Source organism: Lepidochelys olivacea (genome assembly GCF_965140295.1).
Source record: "Lepidochelys olivacea isolate rLepOli2 genome assembly, chromosome: 25".
In the NCBI taxonomy this organism is placed as follows: domain Eukaryota; kingdom Metazoa; phylum Chordata; order Testudines; family Cheloniidae; genus Lepidochelys; species Lepidochelys olivacea.
In genome coordinates this window covers 5,306,336-5,329,492 of record NC_140435.1, presented here as the reverse complement: position 1 = coordinate 5,329,492, position 23,157 = coordinate 5,306,336, and the positions used below count along the sequence as shown (strand labels likewise).

At 42.5% G+C, this 23,157-nt stretch overlaps 1 protein-coding gene across 1 annotated transcript in view; it reads right to left on the bottom strand.

The window, feature by feature from the left end:
* RAB11B (RAB11B, member RAS oncogene family) overlaps positions 1-23,157 on the bottom strand; it is a gene marked incomplete at its 5' end in the record, with an annotated part of 31,059 nt that overhangs the window by 5,218 nt on the left and 2,684 nt on the right. The window contains 3 exon segments of the mRNA XM_084614478.1: positions 2,345-2,425; positions 4,253-4,446; positions 5,548-5,743. Coding sequence (XP_084470604.1) covers positions 2,345-2,425; positions 4,253-4,446; positions 5,548-5,743 — 471 coding nt within the window.

Below are 23,157 nucleotides of genomic sequence, written 5' to 3'. Positions count from 1 at the left end.
GTGAGAGCCTAGACTTAAAACACATTTGCTCCAACAAGGTATTTGCACATTCCACAGAAAAGACACTGTAGAATGTAGTACTGAAGAGTTTCAAGGGTAATCTAGTTTGACCAGCCCTGGTGCTTACCCACAGCAGACCCTTTTGGCTCAAAAGGAGGCGGTTTGCCTTGCCATAACAAGGTTTATACAGTGTTATCTAGCTAATCCCAAATCTCTTCTAGTTTAGTCAAATTCTGGTTTTGCTTAATCCAAAGCAGGGCAGAATATTAATACCCACTGACACCTCAAAGCCATTATTTTTGAAGAGTACTTTGCATTTGTCCTTATTGAATTTCATGCTATGTAGTTCAGATCATTTCTCCAGATAATTTTGAATTACAATCCTGTCCTCCAAAGCACTTGCAAGGCCTCCCACCTTGGTATCGTTCACAAACTTTATATATGTACTCTCTAAGCCAGAGGTTCTCGAACTGTGGTCTGCAGGCCACCAGTGGTCCACGAGCTCCATTCAGGTGGTCTGCGGATAGTTCCCTTTAAGGTCCGTGCCTGTTAATTAAGGGGTTTTTTTATATAGCGCTTTTATCCAAAGAGCTTTACAAATAGTTCGCTAACGGTTCAAAGTACATTTGGAAAGATCATTAAGTGGTCCGCTGAGACCCTCAGCAATTTCAAGTGGTCCGTAAAAAAAAAAAAAAAAAAGTTTGAGAACCATTGCTCTATGCAGTTATCTAAATCACTGAAAAGTGACTGAACAGAACCAGACCCAGAACTGATCCCTGCGTCGTAACAAATCATTCAAGTAAAAAGGCCTTTTAAAATCAAATTTCATTTCACTCCTTGTGCCAGTTGCCTACCATGGTGGGCAGACAAAGAAGGGGTGTCTGCTTGGAAGTCAGTGTTCACTGCCCACCATTCTGTTCAGAGGGCCAGCAACCTCCAAGTAACAGCCGCAGCACAGAGGAAGTGCCTCCAGGCTGCTCACTGTCTGCTAGATGGCTCTGGCTGCTTCCTCTGTGCTGGCTGCTGTTGTCGCCATCTACAACCCACTCTCACTCCACTTGGGCAGCAGACAGCACCCTGAGCAGTGGAATTCAGGCAGCAGCAGCCGTTTGGAGCACGCAGCCAGAGCCAGCAAGTGGACAGTCAGCAGTGATCATGGCCAAGCCCCAGGGACAGAGGTGCTGACTGGAGATGCAGAAAAGGACAGAGCTGGGAGAACAAGAGCAAAGGGTTGGGGAAGCCAAGCAGAGGGTCTGGGAGCAGGGCAGCAGGAGTGTTCTCACCTTGATACAGAGGAAGACTGGCATTGTGTGCCCTCCTCCTTGCTGGGAGGGGATCCACTTTTGGTGTCTGTTTCAGATGGGTCCCCCAGACATAAAAGGATCTTGAGAGGCTAATTCTCTCCCAGGACAAGGACAGCCTGCAGGATGTTTTGTGTGTTCCTTTGTTTTGTTGTATGTAGCCCATCCTCCACTCCCCCATAAAGAAAGCAGCGATGACCATAAACTACAGGGAGCTCAAGCCCTAACAGACAGTTCCCTATCCACAAGAGGGCAGGGCTGAGACAGCAAGAGCAAGGGGGCTGGGAGAAGCTGAGCAGGGGCAAGGCTAAGCTAGAGGCTGCCCCACTCCTCCTTTTAAATGGGTCTCCGCAGCCCTGTATGACAGCATGTACAGTGCTAGTGTGGATGGATTTTCTTTTTTCTTTCATGTTTGAATTAAAAAACATTGAAAGATTCAATTAAATTCAGATTAAATTTAAAGACAGTGGTGTATGTATGCATTGGCACACTCAGTGTCTTTCTACCATCTTCTATACAAAATGGTGAGCCCAAGAAAACATCACATGCCCGAGTTCAAGCAAAATCCAAATCCAGCCCTTAGTGTCCCAATTTAAAATAAAATAATAAAAAACACAGCAAGAACCTCTCTGTTCATCGGTATCCATCAGCAGCAATTGCAAGGGCACAAATCCCTTCCAGGTCATCTTGGCATTACAAACCAGCAAAAAGGCTTCAGAAGTTAACTGCTGTCCCTAACGGTCTGTCTCCACTGTACCCATCATCACGCAAGACTCAAGTCTTCTATCCAGCTGGTAGGTGCCTTTCCTATCAAGCAAAACCAGCAAGGAGTACTTGTGGCACCTTATAGACTAACACATTTGCCCAAATAAATTCGTTAGTCTCCAAGGTGCCACAAGTACTCCTTGTTGTTTTTGCTGATATAGACTAACATGGCTACCACTTTGAAACCTTTCCTACAGAGGTTCTCATTAGCTTTTCCCCATGTAAAACCCTTTAGTGTGTCGTACTGCAGACATGCAAGCCAAAAAGCAAAGCGATACCTGTGAGGATGTTCTTGAAGGCTTCTTCTACATTTGTGGAATCCAGGGCAGAAGTTTCAATAAAAGATAAGTTATTTTTTTCTGTAAAAAGGAACAGATCATTCAGTTAAAGACTTTAGCAGCACTTTTGAATTACAGCCCTTAGCTTCGACTTCTTGGTTTAGACGGCCCGGACCCCAGTCTTGTTTTCTGTGAGAGAGGGGAGACTCCATTACTTGCTCAAATGGATTTGGCACCTCGTTTTATTTAGCTATAGTCCTATTAGCAGTAGCAATCCGCCAAGTCGGAGCACATCTCCCTCCTTTCAATCCCTCTTCTGCCAAGCAACAGGGTCTCCTGCCCTGCCCTGCCCGCTATTATTCCTCTGCAGTCGCCAACAGCCGTTTGACACGACCAGTGTGATGCAGCTCCCAGCAACACAGAAGTGCCTCTGAGCAATAGCACAGGCACAGGTCATGTAGATGAGTAACTGCAGGATTCACCCTCCCTCCACTCCCAGAGGGACTGACTTGGAAAAAGCAGGACTTCTGTGATCCCACATCCAATAATTCCCTGGAGACAGCACACTAGAAAGGGCAGGAAACAATGAAACAGGAGTGCCCAGGGATGGCAGGTTTGTATAATTTTTGGTAGTACCCAGAATGGGTCCAAGTGCCCCCCCACCCCGCCACCTGCCTAAGGCTCTGGGAGGGAGTTTGGGTGTGGGAAGGGTGTAGGAGGGGGTTTAGGGTGCAGGCTCTGGGCTGGGACAGAAGGCTGGGGTGCAGGGCTGCAGATGAGTTTGGGGTACAGCAGGCAGGCTGCCCCCGGGCTGGGAGGGCCAGAGAGGACTCACCTGCAGGGGGAAAAGGGGGGGCTGCCATGTGCCTCCTCCTCCTGCAGGCGCAGCAGCCGCCCGAGCCTGCCTCCAGCGCCGCTCCCTTGTAGCTGGCAGCGGCAGGCAAGGGAGCACAGCACGGAGTGGCGGGGCAGCTGCCTGCTGCCCGGGGCGGGCAGGTACGCTTGGGGAGGCATGTAGGGGCAGCAGGCGGGGCTGGGGGAGAGACCCGGCCCCTAACATTGGTGGAGCCGGCCCCTGAATTTGTTGGAGCCCAGGCACCACGGACCCACACAACTCGCCACCCCTGGGACTGCCTTCCCTCCACGGAGGTCATGTACTACTGCCACCATCAATGTTTAAATGCTACACATACGATGCTACAGTACTGCCTGCCAAAATGTGAGACCTTAGATTGGAAGTCTGCATTGCAGACCCCGCCCCATCATTAACTATGATCGAACAGCTGAGGTAGAAGCTGCAGCCTCTCATTCCATATCGCTTTCAGTAGCACATGCAGGGGAAAGACCCATTTTGTCTCTTGAGATTTGTGACTTGTTCAGTTACATTGTGTTAGCCAACACCAAGGCAGGGAGGGTTTTAAACCATTTCCACAGCCAAAGGTAAAGCTCTGTTCAACCCAAATGTTTCACTCTTTAGTGAATGTAATACTCAGAGAAAGTTTAGTTTTTTGGTGTTTTATGTTCTTCTTTATTCATCCCCCAAGATCCTTTGACACTGGTTTTTACATCAGCAACATTTTTCATCCTGATCTTTGTTACTCTTCCCAGACGGACAAGAGTCTTCAGATATCAGGCAGCCCAGGGACAGGATCACTACTGGTTTGCAAGACATCTTCCTAGCTCTGGGTCTCAAAAGAGTTTAATCAAACACTGTTGTTCAACCTTTAAGAGCACTTTTTCCATTGGCTTTTTTTTTTTTTTTTTTTTAATATCACATCACCCCTTAAGTCAGAACTTCCAAATGGAAGGCTGCCCCTTGTCTGAGATGGAGTACTTGAGTCTGCTACACACCATGTGCTGAAGTTAAAACACTGCTTAACAGATAAAACACACACACAGTCCACAAACCTGCAAAAGCCCGGGCCTCATCGGTGGGCACAGCTCTCAGATGGCGCAGGTCACTTTTATTTCCCACCAGCATGATGACAATGTTGTTGTCTGCATGATCCCGGAGCTCCTTTAACCAGCGCTCGACATTCTCGTAGGTGAGATGTTTGGCAATGTCATAGACAAGGAGGGCCCCAACAGCACCACGGTAATAGCTGAAACCATAAAGAATACACTGCATTAGACGGTATTCAGCTCAGGGATCTACAGAGAAACATTTCAGTTAGTTTTTCTATTTTAATGTTTATTTTCAAAAAAGGGCACTAAGGGTTTGTTTTTTTCTTTAAAAAGAGAAAAGCGAGTTTCAACTTTAAAAATGGGATTTTCAGAAAACTGAAATGTATTTAACAAAACGCTGAAGATCTGGAGACTGTTTTAAGCAGGACATATTAGCAGCATAAAGGGAAACTCACTATCGTTTCAAAGAATAAGAAACAGGAGACTTCTGTTCAAAAAAGTTTTGCTGAGTTTATGTAATAGAGCTTTCCACATACATACAGAGAAGGTGGAAGTTGCCATACAAACTGTAAGAAGCTAATTAATTAATATGAGCTATTATTCGCAGGAGAAATTAGCCTCTTACAGTTTGTATGGCAACTTCCACCTTCTCTGTACGTATATATCCTCTTACTATATGTTCCATTCTATGCATCCGATGAAGTGAGCTGTAGCCCACAAAAACTTATGCTCTAATAAATGTGTTAGTCTCTAAGGTGCCACAAGTCCTCCTGTTCTTTTTGCAGATACAGACGAACAGGGCTGCTACTCTGAAACCATTCTTTTTATAGTGTGTTTGTACTCTGAAAAGCGACTTGAAAAGTAGCATTGTAGTGGTTCTCTACTGCAGTGGTTCTCAGCCAGGGACACGCATACCTCTCATCTAGAGATTTGCATGGTTTTACAACAGGCTACATAAAAAGCATTAGTGAAGTCCGTGCAAATTAAAATTTCATACACAAACAAAATGAGAAAGTAGCAATTTTTCAATAAGTATGCTGTGACACTTTTGTATTTTTAGGTCTGATTTTGTAAGCAAGTAGTTTTTAAGAGAGGTGAAACTTGGAGTATGCAAGACGAATCAGACTCCTGAAAGGGGTACAGTAGTCTGGAAAGGTTGAGAACCACTGCTCTATTGAGCCTCACTGAATGCAGATTAATCCTGGGAGTAGAAAGTAAAACTGGTTTCTTTCCTTCTCATGCATCTCCACCAACAGCAGAAGTGGAGCAGAAGAGAGCTGGTGCCAGGCAATACTCACGCTGAGGTTATGGCACGATATCGTTCCTGCCCTGCAGTGTCCCAGATCTGGGCTTTTATCGTCTTCCCATCCACTTGGATGCTCCTGGTGGCAAATTCCACCCCAATGGTGCTCTTACTCTCAAGATTGAACTCATTGCGAGTGAAGCGTGACAGAAGATTACTCTTCCCTACCCCAGAGTCTCCAATCAACACAACTGGAAGAAATCAAAATTAATCCTTTATCTTGAGATTTGTAGAAGGAATTAATGATAATATTTTATGACTTGGGAAATTTGAACTCATTGCATATGAAATGTGACAGAAGATTACTCTTCCCTACTCCAGAGTCCCCAGTCAACAAAATTTTATCAGGCCACTCACTGCCTGCCCAGATGCGGAGTACAAAACCCCTAAAATAAACAATTATTTGCAGTCCCTTCGGTACAGGTTTCATTCTAAGAAGTTTTTGATCTGTAGGCATAAGCAAGAGCTTCACATAAAGTTAGGCAGAAAGAAAACAGACAGTCACTTACCACTATGAGCAAGATCTGAAAGAAACCCACATTTCATAGTGTAAAACTTGTAATTCAACCAACAGCCAGTTTCTGGTAGGTCACATCATTGTTGATAAATGACCATTTGAAAGTCTCTACCTGAACATGGCAAGGTTCCAACTAAACCTTGTAGAGAAATGGTATAAACCAGTGGTTCTCAACCTGTGGCCCAATCAGCACACAGCTGCAGTCCATGGGACAACCTCAGGGCCATACAGGTCATATTGGCTATGGCCCACATAAAACACTTACCACAGTGGTAAATAGGTAGTGAATCACTGGTATAAACAGCACTGATGAGATCTTGACTACAAACAAATTATCAATTTTACAAAAATACTTGCAATTAGATGAAAATTAAATGAATGCCAGATCCCAATGCCATTTCCTAACTCTGGGACCAGCCACACTTAACATTCATTACATGTATTTGGATATAAACCCAGTCCTAGCTTGCACCTGTGCTCACACTCTAAGGAGATAAACAGGTTGCTCCTTTACTCTTTGGTCAGTTGCTGAGCTCCCAATACAATCCCCTCTCCCCCAAAACCAACAACAACTTATTTTCTCAGCCAGATCTTATTTTCTCAGCCAGATCTATCAAACAAGTTTATTTAACAGAACATTGCAGGGACTTAGACATTTTAGGCAGTTGCCTACAATCTCTTTGAGAGATCTTACCATATTAAGTTTATGTATCATTATGGAACAGGGATTATATAGAATTCCATGGGGGAGGGTAACCACATCCCTTTAGGAACTATGAACAGCAGTGAGGGAATTTGCCTAATTACCTCCGTTTTAACACCTCCAGAGTGAGGTACCATGCCTTGGGGAGGCTCCCTTTTATTAGTTCAAACTGGATTCTCCAGAGGCCAACAGACGAAGGAATGACTAAAGAGCCTGAGTTTAAACTGACTCAGTCTTTGTTCTGATCCAGCAAAATGAACAGGATCAGACTTGTCCAAGGGGAAGGCCCCAATCCTTAGGGTATGGTTGAAAGGATTGACACCAGCTGGAGCTCTTGGGGAGATGATCTCTGTTAAGCTTATTGGTATCCATTTAAGCTTGTTTATTTTTTTAATGTTCTAATGCGGTTACCTTAAGAATAAATGTACTTGCTTAGAAAGAGCTGTGTGGTAACTTTACTGTGGCAATTACACTATTTATAGCCTGAGGAGGTAGCAAAGTGCAGAAACAGGCCTGTTTAGGCAGTCTGCCTTCCTGGAGCAACTCAGTGCGGGGAAGGAACTATGAAGCCTGGAAAAACCCTGGTCAAGAGGGACAAAGACAAAGGTGTCCATCCAAGAGAGGTAATGACTGAGGAGCCTAGAGTTGAGCTCTTGTGGGACCATGAGGGGGAATTATAGGTACCAGGACTACTATTTTTTTTTTTTTAAATTCCTACTTTAGGGAGTGCACAAGTTAGCAAGCAATAAATAAATGGAAACTCATGGTCAAATCAACAAAAGCCACCCTCACCAATCACAGCAAAAAATATGAGCATCATGCATCCCTTTTCCAAAAGGGGTTACTGAAGTTGAAGAAGGTTCAAAAAGACACAGACAGACGGTATGTGGGACATCCCGTTATTGCAATAACAAGAGTGAATTATAGTGGGTGGGTCCTAGGTTGCCTCACAGACTTCCTCTTCACTAAATGTGGTACTTCTGCCTGATAGCCAGGAGCATACACCATTTCCACACACATTTAAGCAATTATATTGTTTAACATACATTTAAGATTTCTAACAATACAAAAATGGAAAAATTAGGAAACGGGATTTTTTATTTATTAGATTAATTTCTCTACTCATGATCTGTGTCAAGCTGCATTTAGATGGTAATTTAAATTCAATTAAAAATGCACAAGACATTTAAAAAGCTTTTCATTAGTTAAGTAAATATTTCTGGATACATAAGAAGTTTGAGAACATATTTTGTATTTAATTTATTAAAGGACGTATTATCTGTAGTCAGTGAATTGACCTGATTGTTTCTGGTCCCTGTACCCTTGAAGATTTTAGAACTAAAAATTTTATTTCAAAGTCTTAGACCTCTTTAATTCAGAGACTGGAGGTGGAAAATAAGCTTTCCTGCTTTTACAGCTTTGAATGAACTAGCTGAATGAACTGAAATAAATAAAATATTCTTCTGCATGTGCAAACAGAGGCTACTGCTGTGAAAAACTGGTTTACCACTTCAAACTCTAGTCCCAGATGCTTAACTGTGACTTCCACCAGTTCGGGGATTTGACTTCCTTTAAAAACTTCAGTAGTAAACATATACTGCTTGAATTATTTCTTATTTAACATATACTATAGGAGGTTTTAGACTTAGCACAGGCTGTTATTTCAAGTTTAAAATTAAACAGATTTGTAAAAAGAAAAAATTTAAATAAATCCAATTTAAACAAATCTAGTTTATTTAAATCAGATTTTAAGCCACCCTAGATAACAGGCCCTCCACAAGGAGTGGTGGTTCAGATATTTCTAGGGCCTGATCTACACAACAGAGAGTTAGTCGACATAAGGCAGCTTACGTTGATCTAGCTCTAGTTGTCTACACTACAATGGCGCTCCTGCCAATACAAGTAGCCCACTACATCAACTTAACTCCACATCCATGCACTTAGGTTGATGTAGTTAGGATGACGCAGTGTCAGCATAGACACTGCGTTACTTACATTCATAGAATCGTAGAATATCAGGGTTGGAAGGGACCTCAGGAGGTCATCTAGTCCAAACCCCTGCTCAAAGCAGGGCCGATCCCCAATTAAATCATCCCAGCCAGGGCTCTGTCAAGCCTGACCTTAAAAACTTCTAAGGAAGGAGATTCCACCACCTTCCTAGGTAACGCGTTCCTGTGTTTCACCACCCTCCTTGTGAAAAAGCTTTTCCCAATATCCAACCTAAATCTCCCCCACTGCAACTTGAGACCATTACTCCTTGTTCTGTCATCAGCTACCACTGAGAACAGTCTAGATCTTTGGAACCCTCTTTCAGGTAGTTGAAAGCAGCTATCAAATCCCCCCTCATTCTTCTCTTCCGTAGACTAAACATCCCCAGTTCCCTCAGCCTCTCCTCATAACTCATGTGTTCCAGTCCCCTAATCATTTTGGTTGCCCTCTGCTGGACTCTCTCCAGTTTTTCCACATCCTTCTTGTAGTGTGGGGCCCAAAACTGGACACAGTACTCCAGATGAGGCCTCACCAGCGTCGAATAGAGGGGAACGATCACGTCCCTTGATCTGCTGGCAATGCCCCTAATTATACATCCCAAAATGCCACTGGCCTTCTTGGCAACAAGGGCATGCTGTTGACTCATATCCAGCTTCTCGTCCACTGTAACCCCTAGGTCCTTTTGTGCAGAACTGCTGCCGAGCCATTCGGTCCCTAGTTTGTAGCAGCGCATTGGATTCTTCCGTCCTAAGTGCAGGACTCTGCACTTGTCCTTGTTGAACTTCATCAGATTTCTTTTGGCCCAATCCTCCAATTTATCTAGTTCCCTCTGTATCCTATCCCTACCCTCCAGCGTATTTACTTCTCTTCCCAGTTTAGTGTCATCTGCAAACTTGCAGAGGGTGCAATCCACACCATCCTCCAGATCATTTATGAAGATATTGAACAAAACCAGCCCCAGGACTGACCCTTGGGGCACTCCACTTGATACCAGCTGCCAACTAGACACTGAGCCATTGATCACTATGCCCATTGGCTGACATTGGCATATGGCATATACATTGCCCATTGGCTGACAGCCTGGGGCCCCCTGCCATCTCCCCACAGCCCAGAGTCCTGCTGCCACCTCCTGATGAGGAACTGGGGAGGAATTGGCGGGGTGGAGAGCCCAGGTGATGGCCAGGCTTGGGCTCTCCTTCCCCCAATCCCTTACTGGGAGGTGGGCAGGCTTGTGCTCTTCCCCTCCTGCTTTCCACTCTGGACCGTCAGCCCCAGCGTCGGGGCTCCAGGCTGTCATTGCTCCACACGGTCAGTTTCCTCAGTACAAGTACTCCTGAGGACGACGTTCACCACCAACAGAAGGAGCTAGTGTGGCTCTGAAAAACTGCAGTAATTACTGCAATGGCTGTACGTTGACTTAACTTAGGTTGATTTAATTTTGCAGTGTAGACAAAACCTGAAGTGGGAAGGACAGGAGGACGAATGCTTTTCCACTTACCTGGACAAAAAGTTACTAGTCTTTGCTCTTACACCAAGAAAGGATTAAGCTAGCAAGAAGTGCCCTCTCCATCTTCTAGAGAAGGCTTATCCCACCAGTAGTCTGGTAAAGAAGTTTGTTGATCTTAAGAGCCTCATTCAAATATTGTTCATAACCCTGCTTTGCACCGCAGAAGCCAAAAAATGAAAAAGGTATTCCAAGATGATATACGTGTATTTAATGTTGTAATACTATAGGTATTTGTCATTTGAGAAATAGAATGTGATCATATAATTATGATAGCCTTTACACATGCAAAAAGGGGCAGAGTTAAAGCTGTGTCCAATCTTAGCTTTGGCATCTCCTAATCCAAGTGCTCAATTGTGACATTAACATTCTATTAGTATATGTGTGGAATTACAGTTAAGTTTGTGACTAGTTCTTCACTGCAAGTTATTAGGGGCAATACAGGAGTAACTGGGTGAAATTATATGATCTATGTTATATGTGAAATCAGACTATGAAATGATCTAATGGTCTCTTACCTTAAAATTTAAACAAATCAGTGACTGAAAAGCCCTATTTTGAACCCCTTTCCCTGGTTCCTAGCCCACAAAAAACACTGCCAAATCTCAGCACTAATCCACCTGACATTTGCCAAGTACTCCTCTGCCAACTGAGATATTGGAAATTTTAAGGAGGAAGCAGGGAAACAAGACTATACATATACATTTTTAGAATGCCACTTAAAAGTGGTTTTTGCCTAAAAATTCAAAGTTTTATTTAGTTGACGTGAACAAGAATTGGGATATACTGACTATTTTTTGAAAGCCTGGATAAAAAAAACAAAACCAAAAAACCCATAAAGAAAGTTGCACTAATCAGTTTCAAAGCAATTTAAGTGACTTTGTGTATGTAATATCCCCAATAGCTGGGATGCAGAGTAAGAACCAAGGGGTGAGGGAAGTCTTGATAAAGTTATAAAAGCTTTTAAAATGTGTTTAGTTGTGATTATTTTTACTTCATAAACCACAGTAGTCAGACACTGAGTCAGCTTCATGGGGCCCTTGAAGTTTAGTAACTACACAATGGCCAACCTCCCACTGATTCCAAGGGGAATTACACTCCGGATTGTGGGGGATAAGCAGTCTCAAGTTTCCACAGACCATAAATGGAATTTGCCTTATCCCTAGAATGAGATTAACACCCTGATCTAGACATACATTTCAACATTTTTGGTTATCAGATTCATAGACAAATGGAGAAGGGGGTGGGGGAGGAAGGGGTCATTTCATGCAACCTCTGTGACAAGCGAATTCAGGCACCTCCTAAAATCTTAAGTAGTTCCCTAGTCTTGCCATAAATCCTGCTAAGGGGGAGTGGCATTTCACCTGTATCAGGATATTGTGTGTTTGAATGACATTTTGGTTAGAAATTTGCAGATATCAAGTTTGTTTCTCCAGTCATTACACCCAATTAAATTAAAAATTTCAGTAAGTATTCGTTAGTATTTATACAACTTTTCATCCAAAGGTCTCCAAGTACTTTACAAACATCAATCCTCATAATAACCTTGTGAGAGTTAAGCAAGAGGAAGCAGAAGACAAAGGTTGAAGTGACTTACTCAAAGGTCAGACAACATGTCAAAGTCAGACATGAGTTTAGAATTCAAGAGGTTCCTAGCATCAGGAACAATTCAGTAGACAATCAGCAGAGCTTCCCGGTGGAGTTAAATGAAAAAAAATGGTTTTGATGTGGTGTGAAGCTTTTTTTTTTTTAAATAAATGAAACATGAAATAAATAGGGCAAAACTCAGATTGTAAAAACTCTTTAGAGTAGGGACAGTCCGTCCTGTGTTTCTACAGGGCCTCGCACAACGGGAACCTAGTCTATGACGGGAGTTCTAGGTGTTGCAATAAATAAAATTATACATCACTTTCAAATGCTCCTACGCTGGAATATACCAAACCACAACAACATTAATGGGCTCTAAAGGTACTAAAAAAGTTGCACTGATCTAACTAGATAGATTTTTAATTTAGTTAAACCAGTGCAAATCCCTAATGTAAGTGCACTTAAAATCAGTTTAACCCGATCTTAAGTCAACCAAACTTGGATCTTCAACTACACTGCTGCTTACCTCTTTCCTGTACTTCCTTTTCTCTAACTACACTGTGCCATCAGTTTAATTATTACAAGTACCAAACATAGTACAGTAAGTTGGCAAAAGAAAGAAGGGGGACAAATGGTAAACTAGTTGCTGAAATAGTCTGTTCCCAGGTCATTAAAGGCATTTTTAAAAAAAAAAATCTAGGAAGACGACCCTGAACTGGACAGAGTTGAGAGTGTAGAAGTGATGTACTTTTCCTCTCTCACACACACCAGTTCATCCCACCCAGAAGGCAAGCTGCTGTGTGCTGGACAAGTTAGAACTTCAGATTGGCCTTTAAGTGCACAGTGTAGAGGGAACTGTTGTGCGTTAGTCTAGAAGTAATGAATTAACGTATTATTGTTGCTAGGTCCTCATCCCAGAGAAATGGTTGAAGTCTTCTGCCTATCTGGAGGTGCAACATACATTATTAACACTACCTAGTTCACAAAAAGAGTCAAGTCTCATACTCAATTCCAGATAACTGAAGCACCAATGGCAAAGTTCAGCCAGTAAGAACCAAAAATAAGCAGACATCCTGACTTTAAAAATACACATCTCCTAGCAGAGCTAGAGCAGTAAAGATGGAAGACCGGATTAAAAAAAATTGAGCACAAAGACAAAAGTTGATTTTCTTACAGTTGTGCAGCTTAAACTGACACTAGTTGACATTAAAAATTGACACTTATGACATGGTCATGGAATATCTCTCAGATAGTAGAGGACTTCAGGAAACTCAGAAGCATGTTGAAGACAAGCATCCAAGCAATCTTCTCTGAGATCCTTCCTGTCCCATGAACAAGACAGACAGAAGACTGAGGAAGTGAACCACTGGATAGGTAAGTGGTGTACGATGGAGGGTTTTGGTTTTGCAGAACATTGGTCCACCTTCTATGGGGAGAAGGGACTATACAGTCTGGATGACCTCTGCCTCAGTAGAAAGGGGATCAATCTTCTTGGGGACAAGCTGGCTTGAGTAGTCAGGAGGGGGCTAAGCTAATAAAAGGGAAGGATAAAGAGAGGGAAGATATGAGCACTCAGCAAAAAAATTAATCAAGGAACCAAAAGGGCATGGAGACATTCACTAGCCTTGAATTGCCTATGCACCAATGCTAGGTGTCTGGGTAACAAGAACTGGAATTGCTCATTTATGCACATAAATTCAATCTAGTTGGTATTACTGAAGCCCAGTGAAATGATTTGCACAATGGAACATCAACACCAATTATTATAACCTAGTCAGGAAGGATCAAGTGGGCAAAAGGGGAGAGGGAGGGGCACTGTCAAAAACGGCATTACCTGTTTCAGAGTCACTGATAACTCAGAAGAAAATGATACTTAATTCTTACAGATCGATGTTTTTATAGATTAAGCACAAGATGGGCTATTAGTTGGTGTCTTGTACAGACCATCATATCACACTAGGGAACATGATGACTACTTCCTTATATAGCTATAATGTGCAGAAAAAAAAGTGCTGTGTGATCATGGGGGGGGACTTTAATTGCAGTGACATATGCTGGAGGTCTCGTGCTGCCAGTATTATATCATCCTTGGAATTTGTACAAATTATAGATGACAGTCTCCTAACTCAAGAAGTGTTGCAACCAATCAGAAGAACGTGTATGATAATTGGGAATCATTTAAGAGCAGCTTACTCTTTGCCCAAAAAGCCACAATTGAAGAAGGTGGCTCTGCTGGTTAGAGGGGAAGTGAAGGCATATATATATATTATATATGGAAAAAAGGGGCGGTTGATAGTAATGAACATAAATCAGAAGTTAGGAATTGTAGAAAATTAATAAGGGATGCAAAGGAGCACAAGGGGAAATCTCTGGCCAGCAGAGTTAAGGACAATAAGGAGGAGTTTTCTAAATATACGAGGAACAAAAAAAAAAAAGATACCGATGTGAGGATCTGGTCCATTACCAGAGTGAAATGGTGGAATCATCAGAAATAATGCAGAAAAAGTTCAATATTTCAGTTCTGTATTTGGAGAAAATACAGATTAACACTTTTTATTCCACTGAAGTGTACAACAAACAGCAGCTACTAAAGTTAAACTTATCAGCAGTATGCATCCGATGAAGTGAGCTGTAGCTCACGAAAGTTTATGCTCAAATAAATTTGTTAGTCTCTATTGTGCCACAAGTACTCCTTTTCTTTTTGCGAATACAGACTAACACGGCTGCTACTCTGAAAAAAAGATCTCAAAGTGTAATTGAGAATCATCATTAAGAGGGTATGTTTCCAGTGGGGACAAACAGGGAGTGGTTCTTGGCCCTGCGCTAGTTAACATTTGTAGTATTGACCTGGAAGAAAACAAAACCATCACTCAAATCTGCAGATGACAAAATGGGGGGGGGGGAGGGAGGAGAGGAGAGTAGTACATAAAGAGGACTGGTCACGGATTCAGAGTGAACTAGGTTGCTTGGCAACCTAGGCATGAGCAAACAAAATGCATTTTAACTAAGACTGTCAAATAATTGCAGTTAACTCATGCGATGAACTCAAATTAATCACAATTAATCACAGTTTTAATCGCACTGTTAAACAGTAGAATACCAATTGAAATTTAAATATTTTGGATGTTTTTCTACATTGTCATAAATATATTGTATTCTGTGTTGTAATTGAAATCAAAGTGTATACTATTTTTGATTAAACATTTGCACTGTAAAAATGATAAACAAAAGACAGTATTTTTCAATTCACCTCATACAAGTACCATAGTGCAATCTTTGTCACGAAAGTGCAACTTACAAATGTAGATTTTTTTGTTACATAACTGCACTCAAAAAAAAAACAAAACAAAAAAAATGTAGAACTTCAGTGCCTACAAGTCCACTCAGTCCTACATCTTGTTCAGCCAATCACTAAGACAAACAAGTTTGTTTACATTTACGGGAGATAATACTACCTGCTGCATATTTATAATGTCATGTGAAAGTGGGAACAGGTGTTCACATGGCACTTTTGTAGCCATCATTGCAAGGTATTTATGTGCCAGATATGCTAAACATTCATATGCTCCTTCATGCTTCAATGACCATTCTAGAGGACATGCTTCCATGCTGATGACACTCGTTAAAAAGTAAATGTGTTAATTAAATTTGAGACTGAACTCCTTGGGGGAGAATTGTATGTCTCCTGCTCTGTGTTTTACCCACATTCTGCCATATATTTCATGTTATAGCAGACTCAGATGATGACCCAGCACATGTTGTTTGCTTTAAGAACACTTTCACTGCAGATGTGACAAAATGCAAAGAAGGTACCAATGCGATATTTCTAAAGATAGCTACAGCACTCAAGGTTTAAGAATCTGAAGTGCCTTCCAAAATCTGAGAGGGACGAAGTGTGGAGCATGTTTTCAGAAGTCTTAAGAGAGCAACACTCTGAAGCGGAAACTACAGAACCCAAACCACCAAAAAAGAAAATCAACCTTCTGCTGGTGGCATCTGACTCAGATAATGAAAATAAGCATGCCTCAGTCCACACTGCTTTGCATCATTATCGAGCAGAACTGTCAACAGCATGGACACATGACCTTCTGGAATGGGGGCTGAAGCATGAAGGGACATATGAATCTTTAGTGCATCTAGCATGTAAATGTCTTGCAAGGCTGCCATGGGAATGCCTGTTCTCACTTTCAGGTGACATTGTAAACAAGAAGCAGGCAGCAGCATCTCCTGCAAATGTAAACAAACTTGGTTTGTCTGAGCTAGGGGTTGGCAACCTTTCAAAGAAGAAGAGCCATTTTTTTTTTGTTTTTGTCTTTGACCAAAATATTTCAAGATCCGACAAAGGGGTATTCACTCACGAAAGCTTATGCTCCAATACGTCTGTTAGTCTATAAGGTGCCACAGACTCTCTGCTGCTATCACACCCAAAGATACTTGTAAAGTTAGTTGATAAATTCTAATAATAATTGAACATATTAAAGTTATTACTACTCACCAATACTTTTAATGCAACTAGAATCTAGGTCAAGGATCGGTAACCTTTGGCACACAGCCTGCCAGGGTAAGCCCCTGGTGGGCCAGGCCGGTTTGTTTACCTGCCACATCTGCAGGTTTGGCAGATCGCGGCTCCCACTGGCCGCGGATCATCGCTCCAAGCTAACAGGGGCTGTAGGAAGCAGTGCAGGATGTGCTGGCTGCCGTTTCCTGCAGCCCCCATTGGCCTGGAACGGCCAGTGGGAGCCACGGTCGGCCGAACCTGCAGATGCAGCAGATAAACAAACCGGCCCGACCCGCCGGGGCTTACCCTGGCAGGCCACGTGCCAAAGGTTGCCGATCCCCAATCTAGAGGCTTCAGCGAGGACTGTACCAGACTGCCCACAGCCTGCGTATGTAGCCATGGTGTTAAACCATGCTGGGTCCATGCTGGGTTCATGCTGTTGCATCTTTACCGATATCTTTAGCCAGGGTAGCTAGAGTAAAGCTAGCAGAGCTGCAATCACGCTTCTGATTGCAATGCAGGCACACCCCCTGCATTTGCACAGCACCTAGCACAATGAAGACCTGATCTCAGTTGGGGACTACTGATGTTCATGACATACAAATAAGTTTGAACCCATCACTCCTGCAAATACTTGCATTCAGATTTGGGTTTGTTCAAATACATTTGCTACAGGGCCTGAAGCGACCTGGCAGTCCCTCAAATGAGGCTCTGAATAAGGCCAGTATCCTGGTAGGGGGTCACAGTAATGCGATGTCACTATACCATGTGTGTGCTCCCTGAGGGCTGAGTGGTCTCTGCATTTCTGAATCATGGGGTGCCAGGAGCATTGCGTACCTGAGACAGCACAGTAACTACATCTGTGCTGCAGTGCTTATGTGAACCTCACCCTGGCTTTGTATCAGACTCCGAATCCCCTGCATGCAAACCTCCCACCACCTCTTCTGCTGGGTGCCAGTCTTCCTGGATTACAAAGCAGGGGACTGGGGTGCAGGGGGTGTGAGGGAACCAGCCAATGGGAGCTGCAGGGGTGTTGCCTGCAGGCATGGGCAGTGCACGGAGACCCGCTGCCCCCATTCCCACCAAGGCATGCTCAGAGATGTGCCAGCAGCCAGCTACTTCCAGGAACAGCATGGGGCCAGGGCAGTCAGGCAGCCTGCCTGCCAAGCCCAGCTGCACTTCCAGACAGGAGCCACCTGTGGTAAACACCTCCTGGCCAGACCCCCCACTTCACCTGCCCTCAAAAAATGGCTGCCCACAAGGGGGCAGCCAAAGAGCCACATACAGCTCCAGAGCCGTAAGTTGACGGCCCCTGGTCTGAGCAATTGACTGTACAAGAAGTAGGAGTGAGGGACTTGTAGTCTCTGAAGTTTTTTATTGTTTTATTTTTGAGTGCAGGTTTTTTTTGGTACATAACTCTACATTTGTAAGTTCAACTTTAATGATAAAAAGATTCCATTACAGTACTTTTATTAGCTGAATTAACATACTATTTCTTCTCTTTTTTACGGTGCAAATATTTGTAATAAAAAATATAAAGTGAGCACTGTACACTTTGTACTCTGTGTTGTAACTGAAATCAGTATTTTAAATAGTAGAAAACATCCAAAAATACTTAATAAATGGCATTCTATTACTATTTAACAGCTCAATTAATTGCTATTAATTTTTTTAATAGCTTGATAGCCGTAGTTTTAAAATGGTTAAATGTCAGCTATATATAAAGAACGTAGTCCCCCATCCTGTAAGTATGGCCTATCTGGGAAGCAGTGATTCTGAGAAAGATTTGGGGGTGGGCTTCCAGTGTGATGCTGTGACCAAAACAACTAATGCAATCTTGGGATGCATAAAGAGGGGAATCCAGAGATGTTATTTTACCTCTATCGCTGGCACTGATGCGACCACTACTGGAATACTGAGTTCAGTTCTGGTGCACACAATTCAAGGAGGATGTTGATAAACTGGAGCAGGGTTTAGAGCCACAAGAATGAGTAAAGGATTTGAAAACAAGCCTTATAGTGACAAACTAAATAGACTGAGCTTTTTGAGGCTAACCAATCATTGGCCATGAGAAGGTCCATTTTGGTCAACTTCACAGTCACAGGATTTAGTAATTTTAGAATAGTAACTTTCATGATTTCAGCTATTTAAATCTGAAATTTCACAGTGTGTAATTGTAGGGGTCCTGACCCAAAAAAGGAGTTGGGGGTACAAGTTTAGAGAGAGGGGGGTGTCGCAGTACCGCTACCCTTACTTCTGCGCTGCTGCTGGTGGCGGCGCTGCCTCCAGAGCTGGGCAGCTGGAGAGCGGTGGCTGCTGGCCGGGAGCCCAGTTCTGAAGGCAGCACCATGGTCCAGAAGGAGCACAGAAGTAAGGATGGCGCGGTATGGTATTGTCACCCTTATTTCTTCAGAGCTGGGTGGCTGGAGAGCAATGGCTGTTGGCCATGCCCAACTCTGAAGGCAGCACCCTACCATCAGCAACGCAGAAGTAAGGGTGGCAATACCACGATCCGACCCCCCCCTAAAAATAACCTTAAGACCCTCCTGCAACTCCCTTTTGGGATAGGGCCTCCAATTTGAGAAACATCGATCTCCCTGTGAAATCTACATAGTATAGGGTAAAAGCACACAGAAGACCCGATTTCAGAATGGGAGATCAGATTTCATGGTCCGTGACACATTTTTCATGGCCATGAATTTGATAGGGCCTTAGTAATCATAGAATAGAATAATCAAGGGTTGCAAGGGACCTCAGGTGGTCATCTAGTCCAAACCCTTGCTCAAAGCAGGACAAACACCAACTAAATCATCCCAGCCAGGGCTTTGTCAAGCCTGACCTTAAAAACCTCTAAGGAAGGAAATTCCACCACCTCCCTAAGTAACCCATTCCAGCGCTTCACCACCCTCCTAGTGAAAATGGTTTTCCTAATATCCAACCTAAACCTCCCCCACAGCAACTTGAGACCATTACTCCTTGTTCTGTCATCTGCTACCACTGAGAACAGTCTAGATCCATCCTCTTTGGAACCCCCTTTCAGGTAGTTGAAAGCAGCTATCAAATTTCCCCTCATTCTTCTCTTCTGCAGACTAAATAATCCCAGTTCCCTCAGCTTCTCCTCATAAGTCATGTGCTCCAGCCCCCTAATCATTTTTGTTGCCCTCCACTGAACTCTTTCCAATTGGTCCACATCCTTTCTGTAGTGGGGGCGGGGGAGGGGGACCAAAACTGGACACAGTACTCCAGATGAGGCCTCACCAATGCCGAATGGAGCAAAATGATCACATTCCTTGATCTGCTGGCAATGCTCCTATTTATACAGCCCAATATGCCGTTAGCCTTCTTGGCAAGAAGGGCACACTGTTGACTCATTCAGCTTCTCGTCCACCATAACCCCTAGGTCCTTTTCTGCAGAACTGCTGCCTAGCCATTCAGTCCCTAGTCTGTAGCAGTGCATGGGATTCTTCCATCCTAAGTGCAGGACTCTGCACTTGTCCTTGTTGAACCTCATCAGATTTCTTTTGGCCCAATCCTCTCATTTGTCTAGGTCCCTCTGTATCCTATCCCTACCCTCCAGCGTATCTACCTCTCCTCCCAGTTTAGTGTCACCTGCAAGATAATACAGAAATTCAGACTAGACGATCACAGTGATCCCTTCTGGCTTTGGAATCCATCAATAAATTTTGTTAGCATCTTTTAATTTTTTGCCTGTGGTATTTTGAACTCTCTAAACAATATCAGAGCACATTTCCCATTAGGGCTTGCAGAAATAAAGCTTGTTGCACAAAGATTTGGCATCCCTATGTGTTAAATTATTTGTATTATTTAAAGTGGTTTATTATGAATAAACCTACCTTTACTACTACTGCTCCTACTACTAAAGCTTCAGTTATACTGGTCGTAATTCCAAAAAAGCTAGAGGCAAATATTTCTCTAGCTCTAGATACCGTTTCTTAACAAAGGTCAGCAATTTTTCCTTCCTGCAGCCTGCAAAATTTTTATTTAAAAAAGTGAACTTTTTCTGTAACAATTGATTTTCTTGTTAGAAGACAACTGACAGAGTTTGCAGTTTTCAGGTACAGTGAATCACCTCAAAGACCATTTAGGGGATATTATGAAACATTGAAGGACAACTATTAATGTATTTGACTCTAAACAGACCAATGAACCCACCTGCTATATCTTCCATTTATAACTCAAAGCAAAAGGTTTCTGCTTTTTAAAAAAGCCCACACTGCAAGCTAATTTGCTAATAGAAAAATCCAAACTGTTTCAGCTTTGTGTATTATTCACCAACGAGAGACTTATTTCAAAGTCCTTCACTGGCAATTTTAATTCTGTTCTGCCACATGCAGACATCAGCTTGTTCTTCCCCAGATAGAGCATAAACAGACAAAGCTAGAGCAGTGCTGACAGTGGACAAAGTTTCATTTTGATCCATAAAAAAAAAAACAGATTTGACCAAAGATGCACAACATGACACTAAAGTTTATTATACAGATATACTCTAAGAAAGTCTAGTCCTCCAGAGCAGCTTTCTGACCATAACCACACTTTCACCCTCCAAGTACAAAAACAACAAATTACCTGAGGACAGATTTCAGCCATCTCTTTCCATATCTACTACAGTCATTAAAAAACAGCCATATCCACATACACAAAAGAATTGGCCATCTTGTGTGAGAGAACACCAAAACGGTGAGCTGGCTGTAGCAACAGTTCAGAATTTGAAAATGGCTGAGAAACTTGAGCATGAACAGTTGGTTTATGCAGTAATTTCACATAAAACATTGCTGTTTTTCTCTTGGCCACTAGAGAGATCATCAGGGTGGAGAAGAGAGAAAAGCCCAATTTAAAATTCTTCCACTGGCTAATGATTTTTCTTAAAGCTGCTGAATACCATTTTTGCTAACAGAAAAAGCTACTGAACTCAAGATTTTACAAAGGAAGTTCTAGAGCAGTAAATATTTTAACAGTTGAAGAGTGAGATTCTGAAGTTTAAAGAAAAAAAAAGGAGTCCTCGTGGCATCTTAGAAACTAAAATTTATTTGGACATAAGCTTTCGTGGGCTAGAACCCACTTCATTGGACGCATGGCTTGAAAAATACAGTACACAGGTATAAATATACAGCATATGAAAAGATGGGAGTTGTCTTACCAAGTGGGGGGTCAGGGCTAACGAGACCAATTCAGTTAGAGTGGATGTGGCCCATTTCCAACAGTTGACAAGAAGTGGTGAATATCAACAGAGGGGAAATTATTTTTTGTAGTGACCCAGCCACACCATCAGGGGCTTGTTCACCTGCACATCTACCAATGTGATATATGCCATCATGTGCCAACAATGCCCCTCTGCCATGTATATTGGCCAAACTGGACAGTCTCTACACAAAAGAATAAATGGACACAAATCAGACGTCAAGAATTGTAACATTCAAAAACCAGTTGGAGAACACTTCAATCTCCCTGGACACTCAACAGACTTTAAAGTGGCCATTCTTCAACAAAAAGAAAAACTTCAAAAACAGATTTCAACAAGAAACTGCAGAATTAGTTTGCAAACTTGACACCATCAAATTAGGCCTGAATAAGGACTAGGAAAATAATTTCCCCTCTGTTGATATTCACCCCTTCTTGTCAACTGTTGGGAATGGGCCACATCTACCCTAACTGAATTGGTCTCGTTAGCACTGACCCCTCAACTTGGTAAGACAACTCATCTTTTCATATGCTGTATATTTATAACTGCATACTGTATTTTTCATATCATGCATCCGATTAAGTGGTTTATAGCCCCCAAAAGCTTATGCCCAAATAAATTTGTTAGTCTCTAAGGTGCCACAAGGACTCCTCGTTGTTTTTGCTGATACAGACTAACACAGCTACCCCTCTGAAACCTGAAGTTTTTGAGCCTCATTAGGTCTACTAAGAGCCACTCCAATATGTGAGTTGGGAGGATTATTAGTACGTATCTTTCGTTAGCAAATTGTATCTGTAAAACTAAAATTAGAGTTAAATTATATCATAAAGATGCACCAGAAGATAAATATCAGGTCCCTTTCAGAGAAAGTGGTTAGCATAGTCTCTCTCCTTGACAGAGAGTAAAATTAAAAATTCCTTCCTGAAATACAATCATCTCCTTCCTGCTCAGATCCCCGAATATATGGCTGCTGGAACAGTGGTAGAAAAACTCAAAAAGCCAGTGCACAGATAAAAATAAGGGCAAGTCAGAAGACCAGTAAAAAATTCACTCAGACACCAATAATTTCTGCAGTGCCTGCACAACTCCCTGATATATAGTTCCACAAGCGAGTGGAGATAGTGGGTAAGACCAACTTCAGTCTTATTACTTTTGGGGACACAGCTTGGGCAGCAGCCCCATCTCTTTCCAGGTCAGAATCATGAGCCACTATAGGATTCCTTCTCTGGTATCAGTGATCCCATAGCTAGAAGGGGAACAGCACAACAGATTTTTTTACTGCTGGGCCAAGAGATAAATTAATAATAAAAAAATATCTAAGCAACATCAGTGCGTTTCCAGCACCACATGGCACATAGAAGACATGGTCCCCCCCTAAGGAATTTAGACACAGCCACATAGAACAGGGTTCCCCCACACTAAACAGTGTTAGAAAGTACTTTACAATAGAAATACAAAAGCACAGTCCCTCCCTGAAAATTTAAAGTCTAATTTAAGTTCAGATATTTCTAAACAGTGTAGATTTTTTTTAAACAAGATCCATGTAATGTTGTGTACTTTCATCTACTTAATCAAATTATTATTGAGGGGGAAAAGAATAAGACAGC